Here is a 15,432-nt window from a genome sequence, read left to right on the forward strand (position 1 = left end):
TCAGACCTTCCCACCGCTCACAGGAGCTGGTGTAAGAGCCCAGCCAGACAGGTAGAGGGTGCTGCTCATCCTTGTGCCAGCCCTGGGGAGGATTGATCCTCCTCACCCTGGCTCCAGCCCCCCACTGGAGACTCCTCCACGGCAGGAGCTGCAATGAGATGATCACACAATGTGGGAAGCCCATGCAGTTCCACCCCTGCCATGGGCTGGTGCAGAGTGGCAGGGTGGTGGAAATGCTGCAACCTTCTTTGAGACATCTCCTTCAGAAGCTGCTCTGAGAAAGCAGCAGCGTGAACAGCCACACGAACAGCCATTTCCAGTCCATGCACACACACACACCCCACAGATAGCTCAGGAGAGGAAAGACAGGAAAGGCCTTTGCATGATGTATTCCAGAGAAGATTTATTACATCCACCACACCAAAGGGATCAGAGACAAAATAGCGTGGGGTCAGTGACCAATATGGGGTCAGTGACCAGTGACCTGAGGGCACAGGGGTGGGCAAAGGGCAGGGCCAAGGGCAGCAACCTGTAGGGGCAATGAGGAATGAATAATTGGGGTGGGCAGTGTCAACTGGCCAATGGGGGAGGCAATCTGATGTAGATTGGCAGTAGTGCTGCAGAGCACCATGGGCTGAGTCCTCTCTTTTGGCCTAAGTGGGGTAAACTCTATGGTATATTCTTCCAAGGCAAGGCCCTGGGGATTTCCCTGAGTGGGAGGATTCAGAGGATTCCACAATGGGCAAGGACACCTTCTATTAGACCAGGTTGCTCCAAGCTCCCACCCACCTCCAGCCAGCCCAAACCCTAAATGGGAATAATGGATCCTAGTTCTCAGGGTGATGCCCAAGGAAACACCTTGATGTTCCCACAAGATCATCTAAATCAGCTCGAAATAGGATCATGGAAGGGTTTGGGTTGGACAGGATCTTAAAGCTCATGCTCTTCCACCCTCTGCTATGGGCAGGAACACTTTCCACTGTCCCAGATTTCTCCAAGTCCCATCCAGCCTGGCCTTGGACACTTCCAGGGTTGGGGCAATCTCATGGAAGCCCATTCCAGTGCCTCACCCCTCTCACAGGGAGGAATTCCTTCCCAACATCTCATTTGACTCTCCTCTTTTCCATTTTGAAGCCATCACCTCTTGTCCCATCACTGCCTTTCCAAGTCCCTCTCCAGCTCTCCTGGAGCCCCTTGGAAGGGTCGCAAAGGTCTCCTTTCTCTTCTCTGCAGGTGAGCACCCCCAGATCTTCCAGCCTGCCCCAGAGGAGCTCCAGCCCTCAGAGCAGCTCTGTGGCCTCCTCTGGACTCTCTCCAGTAGCTCCACATCCTTCCCCAGGGCTGGAGCAGCTCTGCAGGTGGGGTCTCACCCGAGCAGAGCAGAACAGCCCCTCCCCTGCTGCTCACGTTGGGGTCTCAGCCCAGGCTCGTGGGTCTCTGGGCTGGGACAGGTCCAGCTCTCACCCACCAGCAACCCAAGTCCTTCTCTCAGGCCTGCTCTCAATTCTTTCTCAATTCAGTTTGTGTTTGCCCTGCAATCACCCTGGCCCAGGGCAAACCTGTGTTTCTCCTCTGCTGGGGAGCATAAAGTGATGAGACAACACAAAAATATCTTCATATCTCTGCAGTTTATTGGTACTGAATGACCCTGGGGCCAGGGCACCGGTAGGAAGCAGCTGATTCAAACGACAGAGGGGGGCAACAGGGCCACACACTCCAGGCAGGAAGGAGAGGAGGGAAAAGGATCCGTAAAACATTAAAGCTGCCAAATTACTCCACCTGGGGAAGGTGGACAGCTCCAGACACCTGTTTCTCACTCCTAAATCTGACTATGGGGCATCATCTCCTTCCTTTTGTTTATGTGGGCTCCTGACACAGCTGGAGCAGGATGAGGGGGACCCATGAGGGATGCAAGGGAAACACAGGCCTTAAAAAGTGACAGGAAAGAGCAGTTTTCCACTGCTACTCCTCAGCTGGTGCAGCAGTGCTGGGGAGCTCTGCAGGGCTGGGGACCCACAAGGGAGATGTTTCACCCCAGTGGGGCTCAGTGAGAGCCAGGCTGGGCCAGAGAGATGTGTCTTGATTTCAATCTCACTTTGGGGAGATTTCCCCCAGAAACAGTTTCTTTCCTCCTGAATACCGATGGGGATGGAAGAGGCTGTGCTGCTGGCGGGAGGAAGAGGAAGGTGCTGCTTTCCCTGGGAGGACGGACATGAGGGCTCAGTATTTGACCCCGGAGGATTTGACCGTTGTGGTGGTGACGCATCTCCGCACAGAGGAGGAGCCTCCCCCGGCCATGAAGCTGCCACCTGCAGTGCTGCACATCCTCCCGCTCCCGGAGGAGAAGCCTCCGCTGAGGATCCCTGCTCCCATCCCGCAGCTGCCGCCAATGATGTTCGGGCCACCAACCGTGCACACGCCTCCTGCACTCAGGCCATTGCTGGCAGATCTGCCTCCGCACACGGTGCTTCTGCCCACCACAGCTGAAAGAGAGGGAGAGGCTCGCTGAACACCAGGCAACATCCTGGGAATCTTTACAAAACCAAGGATGAAGGTAATTCAGCAGAGAAAACAATGTGCGAATACTTACAGACATTCACATTGGAGGGGTTCTCTAAGCAGAGCCTGTGTAGGGAGAGGAACATCAGTTGTAAATCTGTATACAGTCAGAAGCAAAAGTATTCCCCAGATATTCCATTTATATCATGTTTCATATAAGATCAATCAAGACCCCTGAAAAGTACTCCCCATGGGAACCATGTTTCTGTTTTGTCTTCAAAATTTGGAGGAAAAAAGGAAAGTAATCAAATTTTAATGCTAAAAGTGTTGTGAGGGATGGTTAAAGATGAATCTGACCCAAGGGGAGACAGAACCCTGGCCTAGACAATTGTAGGAGGTCTCACCTGTTCTCCTCTCCCTCCAGGAGCTTCCTGTACATGGCAATCTCAACATCCAGTGCGATCTTGATGTTCAGCAGCTCCTGGTACTCCTTCAGCAGGCGAGCCAGCTCCTCCTTGTCCTTGCTCAGAGCACATTCCAGCTCTTCCAGCTTCCTCCTGGCATCCTTGGTGGCCATCTCCCCCCTCTCTTCAGCCTCAGCAATGGCTGACTGCAGATGATGGTTCTGGGGAGAAGACAGTAAATTTCCTAATTCCCTCTGCCCGCCCTCTACTGGAGCATCCTCATGGCACAAACAAGAGGGAAAACAGAACCCGAGAGACACTGGCCAACCCCTACCTGCTTCTTCACGTTCTCAATCTCTGTCCGCAGCCTCTGGACATTCCTGGACAACTCCTGGATCTCAATCTTGGTGTTGCGGAGGTTGTCCCCATGCCGGCCAGCTGTGCTCTGGAGCTCTTCATACTAGAGGAGTGGGAACAGAGACACCCATCAGGGACACAACCAAACAAAAGCTCAGGTGGTTCAAACAGTGGGGACTGTCCCAGGAGCCTCGAGCCCTTCCCAACTCACCCGGCTCTGGTACCAGGCCTCAGCCTCAGCCCGGCTGTTCTGGGCAATCTGCTCGTACTGGCGCCGGACCTCCTCGATGATGCTGTCCAGGTCCAGGTGCCGGTTGTTGTCCATGGACACCACCACGGACAGGTCCCGGCTGATCGTCTGCATCTGAGACAGCTCCTGCAACCAAGACATGAGTCAGAGGCACCATCCAACATCCAGAGGCATAAATCCACCCAGACACCCCATCCAACCTCAGTGTTTGGCCTCCTCATTGCAACACCAGTGCCCCAGGAGAAGAGAGAGCTCCTACCTCCTCGTAGATGCACCTCAGGAAGTTGATTTCGTCTGTCAGAGCTCCCACCTTGGCTTCCAGCTCAACTTTGGTCATGTAGGCACAGTCCACATCCTAAAGGAAAGATCTCAGAATTAGACCACGGCTTCCTTTCATCGCACAAGAACTGTTGGCTCTTCCTGTTGGCTTCTGCCCATCTTGGAGCTGAGTCCTTCCCATGTCTTTACCTCCTGTCCCCCCTCACCCTATTCCTGCTGGTGTCTTCCACACTCACCTTCTTCAGCACCACAAACTCGTTCTCAGCAGCCGTGCGACGGTTGATCTCCTCCTCATACCTGTGGTGAGACAGGACGAGGTGAGACTCTGAGACCCCCTGTGAGCCCCCTGGGGGTGCTCACCTGCAGTGGTCACTCCACCCGCGGGGTCTCTGCATCAGCCCCGCTCTCCCCCTCATCCCTCCCTGTCTGTCCCCACACTCACTTGGTTTTGAACTCCTCCACGTACTGCCTCATGTTCTGCAGCTCCGATTCCAGCTGGCCCCGCTGCCCCAGCAGAGAGTCCAGCCTCCTCCGCAGGTTCTGGATGTAGTTCTCAAAGATGACATCCAGGTTCTTCCTGGGCCCCGACGGCCCTTGCTGCTGGAGCAGCTCCCACTTGGTGGAGAGCACCTTGTTCTGCTGCTCCAGGAATCGGACCTACAGCCGATAAAGCGTGTGTGAGACATTCACCAGAGAGACATCCCACTGCTCAAAGCTCCGGGGAGCTTTGGAAGGCCATGGGAATCAATCCCCAAAACCCTTCCCACTGCTTCCGAGGGGAAAATGCCTCCCTTTTTTATCCTTTTTTTTTCCCCATTATTGTTAAATTCCTCTTTCCTCCTCCTGTATCTCTGCTCTGTTTTTTTATTTTTTTTCTTTTTTTCCTGGGGGTAGCTATTGAAATGTTTCCATTACAGTCTTACAAATTATTTCCAATATCAGTCAGGATTTTTTGATGTTAATTTTCAGGAGCATCAGATACTTTTTGACCTACCAGTGAATGAAATCCCATTGGTCTCCATATTCAAGAACATTCCTCTTATCAGCCACAGAAATGATTCCACATACACATCATATATTTAAAAGACATAGAGCACGCTTATAACCAAAATTCTCCCAGTTCAGATTATTTAAAGGGAGCTCATCTGCCCTTAAACTGAAAGAAGAAATGATTGTGAATTTTTTTTAATTTCATTCCTAGATTTTAAGTTCCTTGAGAAAAAAAATTATCCCAGAGAAAGAACAGACTTAAATAAGCACTTTGATCACTGAGCATATCCCCATCCCTCTGGCCTGTCTACACTGAAGTGAAAAGCAGTGCGCATCCACCAAACCTGGAGAAAGTTGTTCAGTTTCTCTGTGGATGCTAAATTTTGACACTTCCTCAGGAGGAAACCAGGTGGAATGGAATGGAAACAATTACAGCCCAACACTGAGCTGAGAAGGACGATATTTCCTTCTCCAGAGCACAAGGAATTTCTGCAGTTTTCCCATTCCCAAGCAAATCCAGCTCCAACCTCTCACCTTGTCAATGAAGGAGGCAAACTGGTTGTTCAGAGTCTTGATCTGCTCCTTCTCCTGGCACTTCACTTGCTGGATCTGAGGGTCAATGTCAACGTGGACTGGCCGCAGGAGGGTTGGGTCCACCTGCACCGGCTGGATGCCTCCAGGGAACCCGGGGCCACCTCTGATGGGGCCACAAAAGCCACCCATTCCTCCACCAATGACACCTCCTCCAATGCCACCGAATCCTCCTGGAAATCCTCCACCAAAGCCACCAATTCTACAACCGTAGCCACTGCCGTATGAGCTGCCCATGGAAATCCTTGTGCTGCCACCCAGGTTGTGGAGGCTCCGGCTGCTGAATCCTGCACAGTGTCCGCCACCTCCAATCCCCCTGGATGTGGAGAATGAGCTGTAGCTGATCCTGCTCCGGCCGCCGCCTCCAAAGCCACCACCAACAGCAGAGCAGGAGCTGAATCCCCTTTTGCTCCCAACTCCGAAGCTTCTGCAGACAGACTGACGAGACATGACTGCTTCTCCTCAAAAGAGCCCAAACTGGAGAAGGTGAGGAGATCCACAGAGCTAAGCTGGGCAGAGAGAAGTGCTCAGAGTCTTCTCTGGCTCCACAGCTCCAGGCATTCCCTTTTATCTGCTCCTGGAGGTGGGCTGGGACAACTTGGGCGTGAAGAGGAAACAAATTTACTGTCTTCATCAGCTTGGTGCGGTTAACAGATTTTTTGCCAAATTGGTGACTCCACCCAGAAATCCGCTTCACCATGCAGAGGGAAAAGCAGGAGCACCAAGGTAGGTCTCTGTGAGTAAGTGGACTCCCATATCTTTATGTCATCAGGAAAAATATATTTTACAGTGATGTTGTCATGTTCTTCCCTCCTCCCACTTCCCTGCCTGCTCCTAAGGTTGTCTGACTCGAGATTTTTTTGCCTGACACTCCACACCAGGCAAGGATTTTGGTGAAACCCAGATAGAATGAGTCTTTCACAATTCCCCCAAGCACACACCTCATCGCCTTGTTAAGCAGAAAATTCCCAATGGCTTTACAAGTGGAAAAATGCTGTATCATTAACATTTAACAGGTCAGCATTTCTGTTTTAACCAGAAAGGAGCTGCTTAGTTCCTTCCTAAGAGCATCAGGTGGAATTTTTTCCTCTAAAATGTGTCCCACAAAGTCTGAGACAATCAGGTCCTGGGATTCTGAGCACCAGAGCAAGAGAACAAGGATGTCCAACTCTTTGCTTGTGCTTTTCCAATGGCCACAGGGGTTGTCAAGCCACAGAGGATGGAAAGGACGCTCCAGGCAGTAGATGTTGTAATGATGACCGACAATAATGTTTCATTTCATGCACCAGCTCCCCAGCAATGGGTTCGGACACTCACATGAAGGACATCTTGTAATGTACCTTCTGAGCCTCACTAATCAAATAAATATTTTTGTTACATTTATTGATTTTATTGGTAAAAAACACTAACATTTCCTTCATTCCTATTTCCTTAAAATCATGAATAAAAGTCAAGGGAAGAACATATCTTGAAGCACTTCAGCACTCAAAAAATATCCTGGTTTTAAGCTTCTCAGCTGCCTGTGTTGAGTTTTCATCATCATACCGGAGAGATTTGGGCAGGTAAATGTGGTTTGAAAGCATCCCTAGAAATCAGCTGGTGGCCATGGACACAGCAAACACTTTGGAGAACCAGCCCAGGAAAACACTTCCAAAAGCCACGGGAGGAATCACAAACATGAATTTTATTTATTGTCACTGGGATGATGCTTCTGGAACCACAGGCTGTGTGGAATGGGAGGAAGGAGAGGACATTACCCTTGACGTGGATTCAAATGTTGGCCAAGATTATCCCACTCTTAGGGACTCAACAGTTGCCAGCAGTTATTCAGCAACTGAAGGACACAACAGGTCGCCAAGGATTATCCCGCCATTAATGAACTAAACAGTTGACAAAGGGCTATCCCACCCTTGAGGGACACAAGTCATGGTTGGCCAAAGGTTGCCCAGGTGTGTGTTCCTGCAGCTGGAGAATGGACAGCATCCCCACAGCACGGAGGGGACACCCTCCTTTCCAAGAGCAGCTGCAATCAAGATGGGCTGGTTTCTCCATGGTCATCCCCCAGATGGACATTTAAGCTCTCCAGACCATCCTGCAGCCCAGCTCACTTGCTCATGAAGAGCAGCCAGGGCAGCTGCAGAGTGGTGCGGGTTTAGGTGGAGAAAGCAGGTTGTCCCTTCTCCTGGCCTCCCTCCCAGCTGCCAAACCCATGGTATGAAGGCACCAGCACTTCACTGGAATATCCCACAAGGAGGTTCACAGCAAGGAGGAAGATCTGCAAAGTCAGCCAGATGCCTGGGTGCTGACCACACTCAGCTCCTGCAGATAAGACGCCCAGACTGAGTCACTCTGACGTCTTCAGACAAGATGTGCAGATTATTCCAAACCTGGAGTCACTGTAGTCTCCTCCAGGTAAAACTCGACAGGCAGCTGGGCTCCAGCCATGCCCTCAGATCTCTTGCGCAAGGAGCTGTGCACAGCAGAATCAACACCAGGGAAAATGTGAACTCGGCAGAAAACACGGATGGAGACCAAAGCCACTCTCCGGCTTCACATCTAACCCAGCCAGGAGCACGGAGGAGGTGTCGCAATGACTCTTCACAGCAGCGCTACAACGCCATGTAAAGTTTGTTGTAAAGTTTAGAAGAAACAGGCCCTTAAAATTATACACCGAAACAGGTGATTAAACACCAAAACAGGTGACTCTTGCCCCAAGCCAAACCTCAAAGTGCTCCTGGCACAACACCAGTTTTGCACAGGCATTGCCTACTCAGCATCTTTATTTGGGCCAAACCCAGCCACAATTCCAGCTCCAGCACCCTTCAACGTGGGGAGAACCCCCTTTTCCACAAGCTCACTGCCTTTCCTGGACCTCTTCCTCAGTCTGCAGCTTCCTATCCCACTCTGGCAACATCAGCAACTCCCAGAGGCTGTTGTGGGACTCCTGAACCACCACTGACAGCATTTTCTGTCTCTTTGATCTCTCCAGGTGGTGGAGAAACCACAGATCAAACACTCTGGACTCCCCTCCCAAGCCCCCATGTAGGAAAGACATTTTTGTGCTGTTCTTGTGAGCCAGCAAAGCCTTCCCGAAGATAAGGAAAGCCTTGTATCTCTCTCAAGGAAGGTACCAAGGATATCACCATGACAACATGAAGAAAGAGAGAAAATCAAAAGATATGGACTTTAGTTGGCTCACATGGCTCCTTTTCACCTATTGAAGGTTTTGTTTCTTTTTCATGACCAATGGACAGTGTATGTGTTTGTTAAGCAAATGTAAATATCCTGTAAAACTATAAAGGCAACCTCTTGCTTTAATAAATAGCCCTATACAGCCTTCTGATCTGAGTCTTGGTGCTTGCGCCGTGTTGTGCTCTATAGCAACACCCCCGCCTTGAGCTCCTCCAGATCTGTCCTGCTCTTGGAGCAAGGATGGGCCACTGGGGAATTAATTGGCTTCTCAGGGAGAGGATGGTACCTGAGCTCATGGATGGGGATGAATCACACCTTCCCAGCCCATCATGTTCCCATGGCTGGTCAGGGATGCTACGTGGCTCTCTGGTGCTCCCCCTGCTCTCTGGGTGCCAAGCTGTGCATCCCACCTGGCCATCCCACAGCCCAGGTGTGCACCAGAGGCAGGTGCTTGACCAACATCCTGATTCATTGTGATCCATGTTCACCAGCTCCCCCACCCAAGGGGCTCCTACCCTGACACTCCCTCATCACAACTCGAAGACCACTCAGAGGCAGAAAACTCAGATGACTCTTATCCAGTGTTGGCTCCCACCTGCTGCTGCTGATTCTCACTATCCATCAGCCCCTGTGGGTCTCTACTGGTCTGGAAACAGGGCACTGGGAATGTTCCTGACCAAATCCCAGGACAGAGGTTTTGGCAGACCCTTTGCAGAGCTTCCAAAATCCAAGAGGGATTGAAAAATCCCTTTCCTAGAGCTTCAGGAATCGGAATGTTGCCACATCTGGAGAGATGTGACGTGGGCACTGAGGCACTGAGTGCCTCTGTGTGCCTAAAGCTGAGCCCAAAAAACTGGGCAGGGCAGCTTGTATTAGCTCAATGACTGGGAAGATACTGGAACTCTTTGTGCTGGAGCTTTCCAGACTCATCAATTGCAGAAATCTGCTGTGGGAGTAACTCTACAGGATTCCAGGGATGAACTGTATGATTCACTGTGTCAGGAGATGCCTAAGAATTGAGCAGGCTCCTGTATTCCTCAGTTTGGTCTTCTGCTGCCTCAGTTACTGAGTGTTGTGTGAACTGAGCATCCAGCACCCAGCACTTGTGCCCTCAGGTGAGAGTCAGTCGTCACTTGAGCTGTGATGGCTGCCCTGGTCCACCCCACCTGTTCACCTCCATCAAAGCACAGGTACGACATATTGAGCAAAGAATGACCCTCCCAGCTTCACAACGAGCTGCTTGCCAAAGCATGAACCGCCCTGCCCAAAGTGGCTCCCGAAGCATAGACACAACAACATCATGAATGTTCTCTGCAATTTATTGGGAATGGCAACATCCCAGGGAAGGAGGGCAGGACACACACACAGAGGAAGGGAGCTGGGGATGCAGAACAGGAGGAGAGAGGAGGAAAGAGGAGTTTTATACACATTTGCCAAAAGAAATGTACAACACAGCAAGGAAGGCAGAGCAGCCCCTCCTGCCGGGCAGCTCCCGGTGCCAGCACACCCACGGCATCACCACCAAACCACTGGGTGGGACCAGCATCTGGGAGAAGCTGGCTGGGAGGGACACAGTTCATCCCATTGCACGACACCAGAGCTGGGCTTCAGGAGGCTGGGCTGCTGCCAGGGGGAGAGAGGAGGTGCTTCTTTCCTTGTCAACCTTCGGGGCTCAGAATCTCACTCCCGAAGATTTGACCGAGGTGGTGGTGACGCATCTCCGCACGGAGGAGGATCCCCCGCCAGAGCCGCACATCCTTCCGCTTCCAGAGGAGAAGCCACCGGAATGCATTCCTCCCCCCATCCCACAGCTGCCGCCCATGCTGCCTCCTCCAAAGCTGCTGCCTCCTCCGCAGATGCCGCCTCCTCCCATTCCTCCTCCCATGCCGCTGCCGCCTCCGAATCCTCCTCCCATTCCGCAGCTGCCGCCTCCGAATCCTCCTCCCATGCCGCTGCCTCCGAATCCTCCTCCCATGCCGCTGCCTCCGAATCCTCCTCCCATGCCTCCTCTGCCTCCAGAGACAGTCGTCTTGCCTACCACAGCTGGAAGAGAAGCACAGGTTACTCACCTGTTGCCCAAAAGAACAAGTTCTACCACTTCTGAAGGACCCCAGGGCAGATACTTACAGACATTGACGTTGGACATGCTGTCGTTGCACAGCCTGTGAGGGAAAATGGGACCAGTTATTCCACTGGGAAGTGCACAGCTCTTCAGCTGAGAATTTCCTTTTCTTGTACAAGTTTATGTTTCTCAATTATTCTTTTAAAAAATGAGCAACCTATTCAAATTTTTTTCAGAATTTTCCAATTATTCTTTAGAGAAACAAGCAACATTCTTTTAAGATGGAAAACCCACTCAAGTATGTTTAAGCCTAACATAATTAATATATACTTGGGAATTAGAGTGTGAATGGCACAAAATCAATCTTTAGTGTGGGTTCAAAGGTTTTACCCAATTAGGTACCTGTTCTCCTCTCCCTCCAGGAGCTTCCTGTACATGGCAATCTCAACATCCAGTGCAATTTTGGTGTTCAGCAGCTCCTGGTACTCCTTCAGCAGGCGAGCCAGCTCCTCCTTGTCCTTGTTCAGGGCACATTCCAGCTCTTCCAGCTTCCTCCTGGCATCCTTGATGGCCATCTCGCCCCTCTCCTCAGCCTCAGCGATGGCTGCCTGAAGCTGCTGGTTCTGAGGAAGAGAAAACCAGTGTGTGAGATCCCTTTTGCCCACCATCTACTGGAGCATCTTCATGGCACAAACGAGGGGGAAAACAGACAGACATAATCTATCTTCTCCAAAGGGTTTGAATTTTCATGTTTGCTTTCCCTCTCACCACCCAGCCCCATCCTGACCCAGCACAAAGCTGTTACCCAAGGAGGAGCTGATGGTCCCCTACCTGCTTCTTCACATTCTCAATCTCAGCCCGCAGCCTCTGGACATTCCTGGTCAGCTCCTGGATCTCCATCTTGGTGTTGCGGAGGTTGTCCCCGTGTTTTCCTGCAGTGTTCTGGAGCTCTTCATACTGGAAAAGTGGGGACAAGGACACCCATGAGGAACAAAGCTGACCAAAAGCTCAGGTGGTTCAAACAGCGGGGACTGTCCCAGGAGCCTCAAGCCCTTCCCAACTCACCCGGCTCTGGTACCAGGCCTCAGCCTCAGCCCGGCTGCTCTGGGCAATCTGCTCGTACTGGCGCCGGACCTCCTCGATGATGCTGTCCAGGTCCAGGTGCCGGTTGTTGTCCATGGACACCACCACGGACAGGTCCCGGCTGATCGTCTGCATCTGAGACAGCTCCTGCAACCAAGACATGAGTCAGAGGCACCATCTCTTGAGGGGGGAGAAGAGAGTAGCTCCAGACAACCTCTCCAGATCAAATCCACAAAGACACTCAGTCCAACCTCAGTGACTTTGGTCACCACACCCTCATTAAAACTTCACCAAGGGGAAGAGAGAGCTCCTACCTCCTCGTAGATGCACCTCAGGAAGTTGATTTCGTCTGTCAGAGCTCCCACCTTGGCTTCCAGCTCAACTTTGGTCATGTAGGCACAGTCCACATCCTAAAGGAAAGATCTCAGAATTAGACCACGGCTTCCTTTCATCGCACAAGAACTGTTGGCTCTTCCTGTTGGCTTCTGCCCATCTTGGAGCTGAGTCCTTCCCATGTCTTTACCTCCTGTCCCCCATCACCCTATCCCTGCTGGTGTCTTCCACACTCACCTTCTTCAGCACCACAAACTCGTTCTCAGCAGCCGTGCGACGGTTGATCTCCTCCTCATACCTGTGGTGAGACAGGACGAGGTGAGACTCTGAGACCCCCTGTGAGCCCCCTGGGGGTGCTCACCTGCAGTGGTCACTCCACCCGCGGGGTCTCCGCATCAGCCCCGCTCTCCCCCTCATCCCTCCCTGTCTGTCCCCGCACTCACTTGGTTTTGAACTCCTCCACGTACTGCCTCATGTTCTGCAGCTCCGATTCCAGCTGGCCCCGCTGCGCCAGGATTGATTCCAGCTGCCTCCGCAGGTTCTGGATGTAGTTCTCAAAGATGACATCCAGGTTCTTCCTGGGCCCCGATGGCCCTTGCTGCTGGAGCAGCTCCCACTTGGTGGAGAGCACCTTGTTCTGCTGCTCCAGGAATCGGACCTACAGCCAACAAAGCGTGTGTGAGACATTCACCAGAGAGACATCCCACTCCTGGGAGATTTGGGTGCCCAGGGAATCATTCCCCATCTATGTCTCATTCAGGCTCCTGAGGTGCATGAGAAGCATTATTTAATTTATTTGTTATTAGACGATTAATTTTGAGTCATTCTGAACTTCTTCCCTGGGGACAAAGCAATGTTCCCAGTAAAGACATCATCCCAATTTTCCATAGCATCAGGATTGGACTTTGTCATCATCTTTCCAGCACTGAAGTCAAGAAAGATGAAATTTTTATTCCCTAACCACCCCTGCATTCTCTTGGGATGGATTTTCTATTTCTTTGACTTCTATTTGAAATTAAAATAATCCAAGAGTATTGGAAAGGGGTTTAATGCTCTGCAGTTTCTAGAATCAGGCTTTGAGAAGAAAGTTTCATCAAAAAGCAAATCCCAGCAATGAGAACTCTTAGGACAATTAAATTTACAGTCATGACTTTGCCCTGAATCACCCAAAATGAGGCTGCAAAAGTGGCTTGGCTAGACAATCCCCAGAATATCCTGCAGATGTTCTCTTTAATCTTCCATTAGCACAAAACCTCCTCTACTGTTTGGTGTTACTTATAAGGTAACACCTGACTAATTACAATTTGATGCTGAGGCATTGGTCTGACAACTCCAACAACTGTTCGTAGGTGAAAAAATTCCCAGTCCATAGCCCAAGGAAGTTGTTTGACATTCCACCTCCAAAAAAACCCCATCCTAAACTCTCACCTTGTCGATGAAGGAGGCAAACTGGTTGTTCAGGGTCTTGATCTGCTCCTTCTCCTGGTTTTTAACTTGCTGGATCTGGGGGTCGATCTCAACATGGACCGGACGCAGGAGGCTGGGGTCAACTTGCACCGGCTGGATGCCTCCAGAGAAGCCTGGACCACCAAAGCCGCCCATTCCACCCATTCCCCCACCGCCCATTCCACCACCAAAGCCACCCATTCCTGCCCCACCACCCATTCCACCACCAAAGCCACCCATTCCTGCCCCACCACCCATTCCACCACCAAAGCCACCCATTCCCATTCCTCCACCACCCATTCCACCACCACCCATGCCTCCACAGCTCATTCCTCCACCAAGGCCACCCATCCTGCCACCGTATCCACCACCACCATAACATCCGCCCATGGCAATCCTTCTGCTGCCCCCTGTGCTATGGAGGCTCCGGCTACTGAACCCCCCACAGTGTCCTCCTCCACTTCCTCCCCGGGATGAGGAGTACGAGCTGTAGCTGATCTTGCTCCGGCCACCACCGCCTCCAAATCCACCACCGACAGCAGAGCAGGAGCTGAATCCCTTTCTCCCCCCAGCTCCAAAGCAGACAGACTGACGAGACATGGCTGGTTTCTTCCAAGCAGAATCAAAATCCAGAAGAGCAGAAAGACCAACAGAGTTGATGAGGGCAGAAAGAAGTCTGCAGAGTCTTCTCTGGCTCCAGCAGCTTTGGGCATTCCCTTTTATCCGCTGCTGGAGGTGGGCTGGGACAGCTTGGGCGTGAAGGTGGAAAGCAATTTAGTATTTTCATCAGCACGGGGTTGTTGACAGATTCTCCATGAGCTTTGCCATATTTGGGGCTTCCCAGAAACACACCCTGTAATCTAGAGGTGAATAAAAAAAGAGCTTCGAGACACGTTTCCATGACTAAGTGGACTCTCTTATCTTTATGACATCTTGGAAATCAATTTTATTCATAAACCCCTTTTCTGCACCCCCTCATTGGCTATCCAGCCCTCATTAGTGACTCCCAATAATTCCAGATAAAGATCTCCCTATCGAAGCTCCACAGGAGACAAAAGTTTTGATGAAATCCCAGCTATAATATGGCTTTCACAATTCCTTACACACACCCTTAATCTCCTTTTTATATGTTAAATTGCATTTGTGTTTCAGATGTTTCCCAATCCTAAATGGGAATTCATGACACCAAAATTTGAGGAGACTCAGCATATTCTCCTGATAGAGAGGAAAAATATCTCCTTGGAGCATGTGGTGTCACTACAGTGGGAGTGTCTTCTGCCTGTAGACTGAATTCCCTCCACTTGCAACTCCGCAAATCTGGGATAACCAGCTGGGGCTTTGGATGATGCTGAAGCAGAGGGAAGAATATGACTGGAATCATCCTGCTCTCCTCAGTGTTCTGAGGGTGACAGGGAATGACAACTTGAGGAAGAATGAAGGGACACATTGGGAACCCTTTGGCGACAATGTCAGGGACAGACAGACAAACACTATGGAAGAGGAGCGACAGATGAACAATTTGAAATGGTAAGGGGTTCCTGCTACTCTGGTGAATCCCACAACCTCTGAATTATCTTTTTTTCCCCAAAAATGAGATGACTGATGTGGAAAAGCCTGCTGAGAAATGGAGCTGTTACAACCCCCAAGGCACAGTATAACCTTTTGCTTCCAAATAATTTATTGGGAAAGGAATGTCATTTAGAAATGTATTTTATAAAATGTCTCTGAAATAAACCCTCTTTTTGTGTGTGTTACATGTAAATGAAATTTAATTAATTACAGAAAATACAAATAATATCAATGTGCTAAAAAAAAAAAAGTAAAAAGTAGATTTTAGTTTAAAAGGAAGCCAAGTCTGTAAATACTATGTAAGAGGCATTCTAAAGGTTTTATCTACCTGGATATTATCAATTAAATACCTGAATAATTTAATGAATTAAATAGAA

At 50.6% G+C, this 15,432-nt stretch overlaps 1 protein-coding gene across 1 annotated transcript; it reads right to left on the minus strand.

Moving 5' to 3' along the window:
* Nucleotides 1-1,609: 1,609 nt before the first annotated feature.
* Nucleotides 1,610-14,165, minus strand: LOC132085730 (keratin, type II cytoskeletal 1-like). The gene is made up of 19 exons (XM_059491159.1): nucleotides 13,469-14,165; nucleotides 12,484-12,698; nucleotides 12,278-12,338; nucleotides 12,022-12,117; nucleotides 11,690-11,854; nucleotides 11,456-11,581; nucleotides 11,027-11,247; nucleotides 10,690-10,724; nucleotides 10,239-10,605; nucleotides 7,758-7,840; nucleotides 5,314-5,831; nucleotides 4,232-4,446; nucleotides 4,026-4,086; nucleotides 3,770-3,865; nucleotides 3,472-3,636; nucleotides 3,238-3,363; nucleotides 2,904-3,124; nucleotides 2,591-2,625; nucleotides 1,610-2,483 (listed from the first exon to the last, which is right to left on the minus strand). Exons 1-19 carry the CDS (start codon nucleotides 14,084-14,086, stop codon nucleotides 2,221-2,223), a joined length of 3,687 nt encoding a protein of 1,228 aa, XP_059347142.1. The 5' UTR covers nucleotides 14,087-14,165; the 3' UTR covers nucleotides 1,610-2,220.
* Between the last annotated feature and the right edge of the window lie 1,267 nt (nucleotides 14,166-15,432).

The sequence above is a fragment of the Ammospiza nelsoni genome, chromosome 32 (genome assembly GCF_027579445.1).
Source record: "Ammospiza nelsoni isolate bAmmNel1 chromosome 32, bAmmNel1.pri, whole genome shotgun sequence".
NCBI lineage: Eukaryota > Metazoa > Chordata > Aves > Passeriformes > Passerellidae > Ammospiza > Ammospiza nelsoni.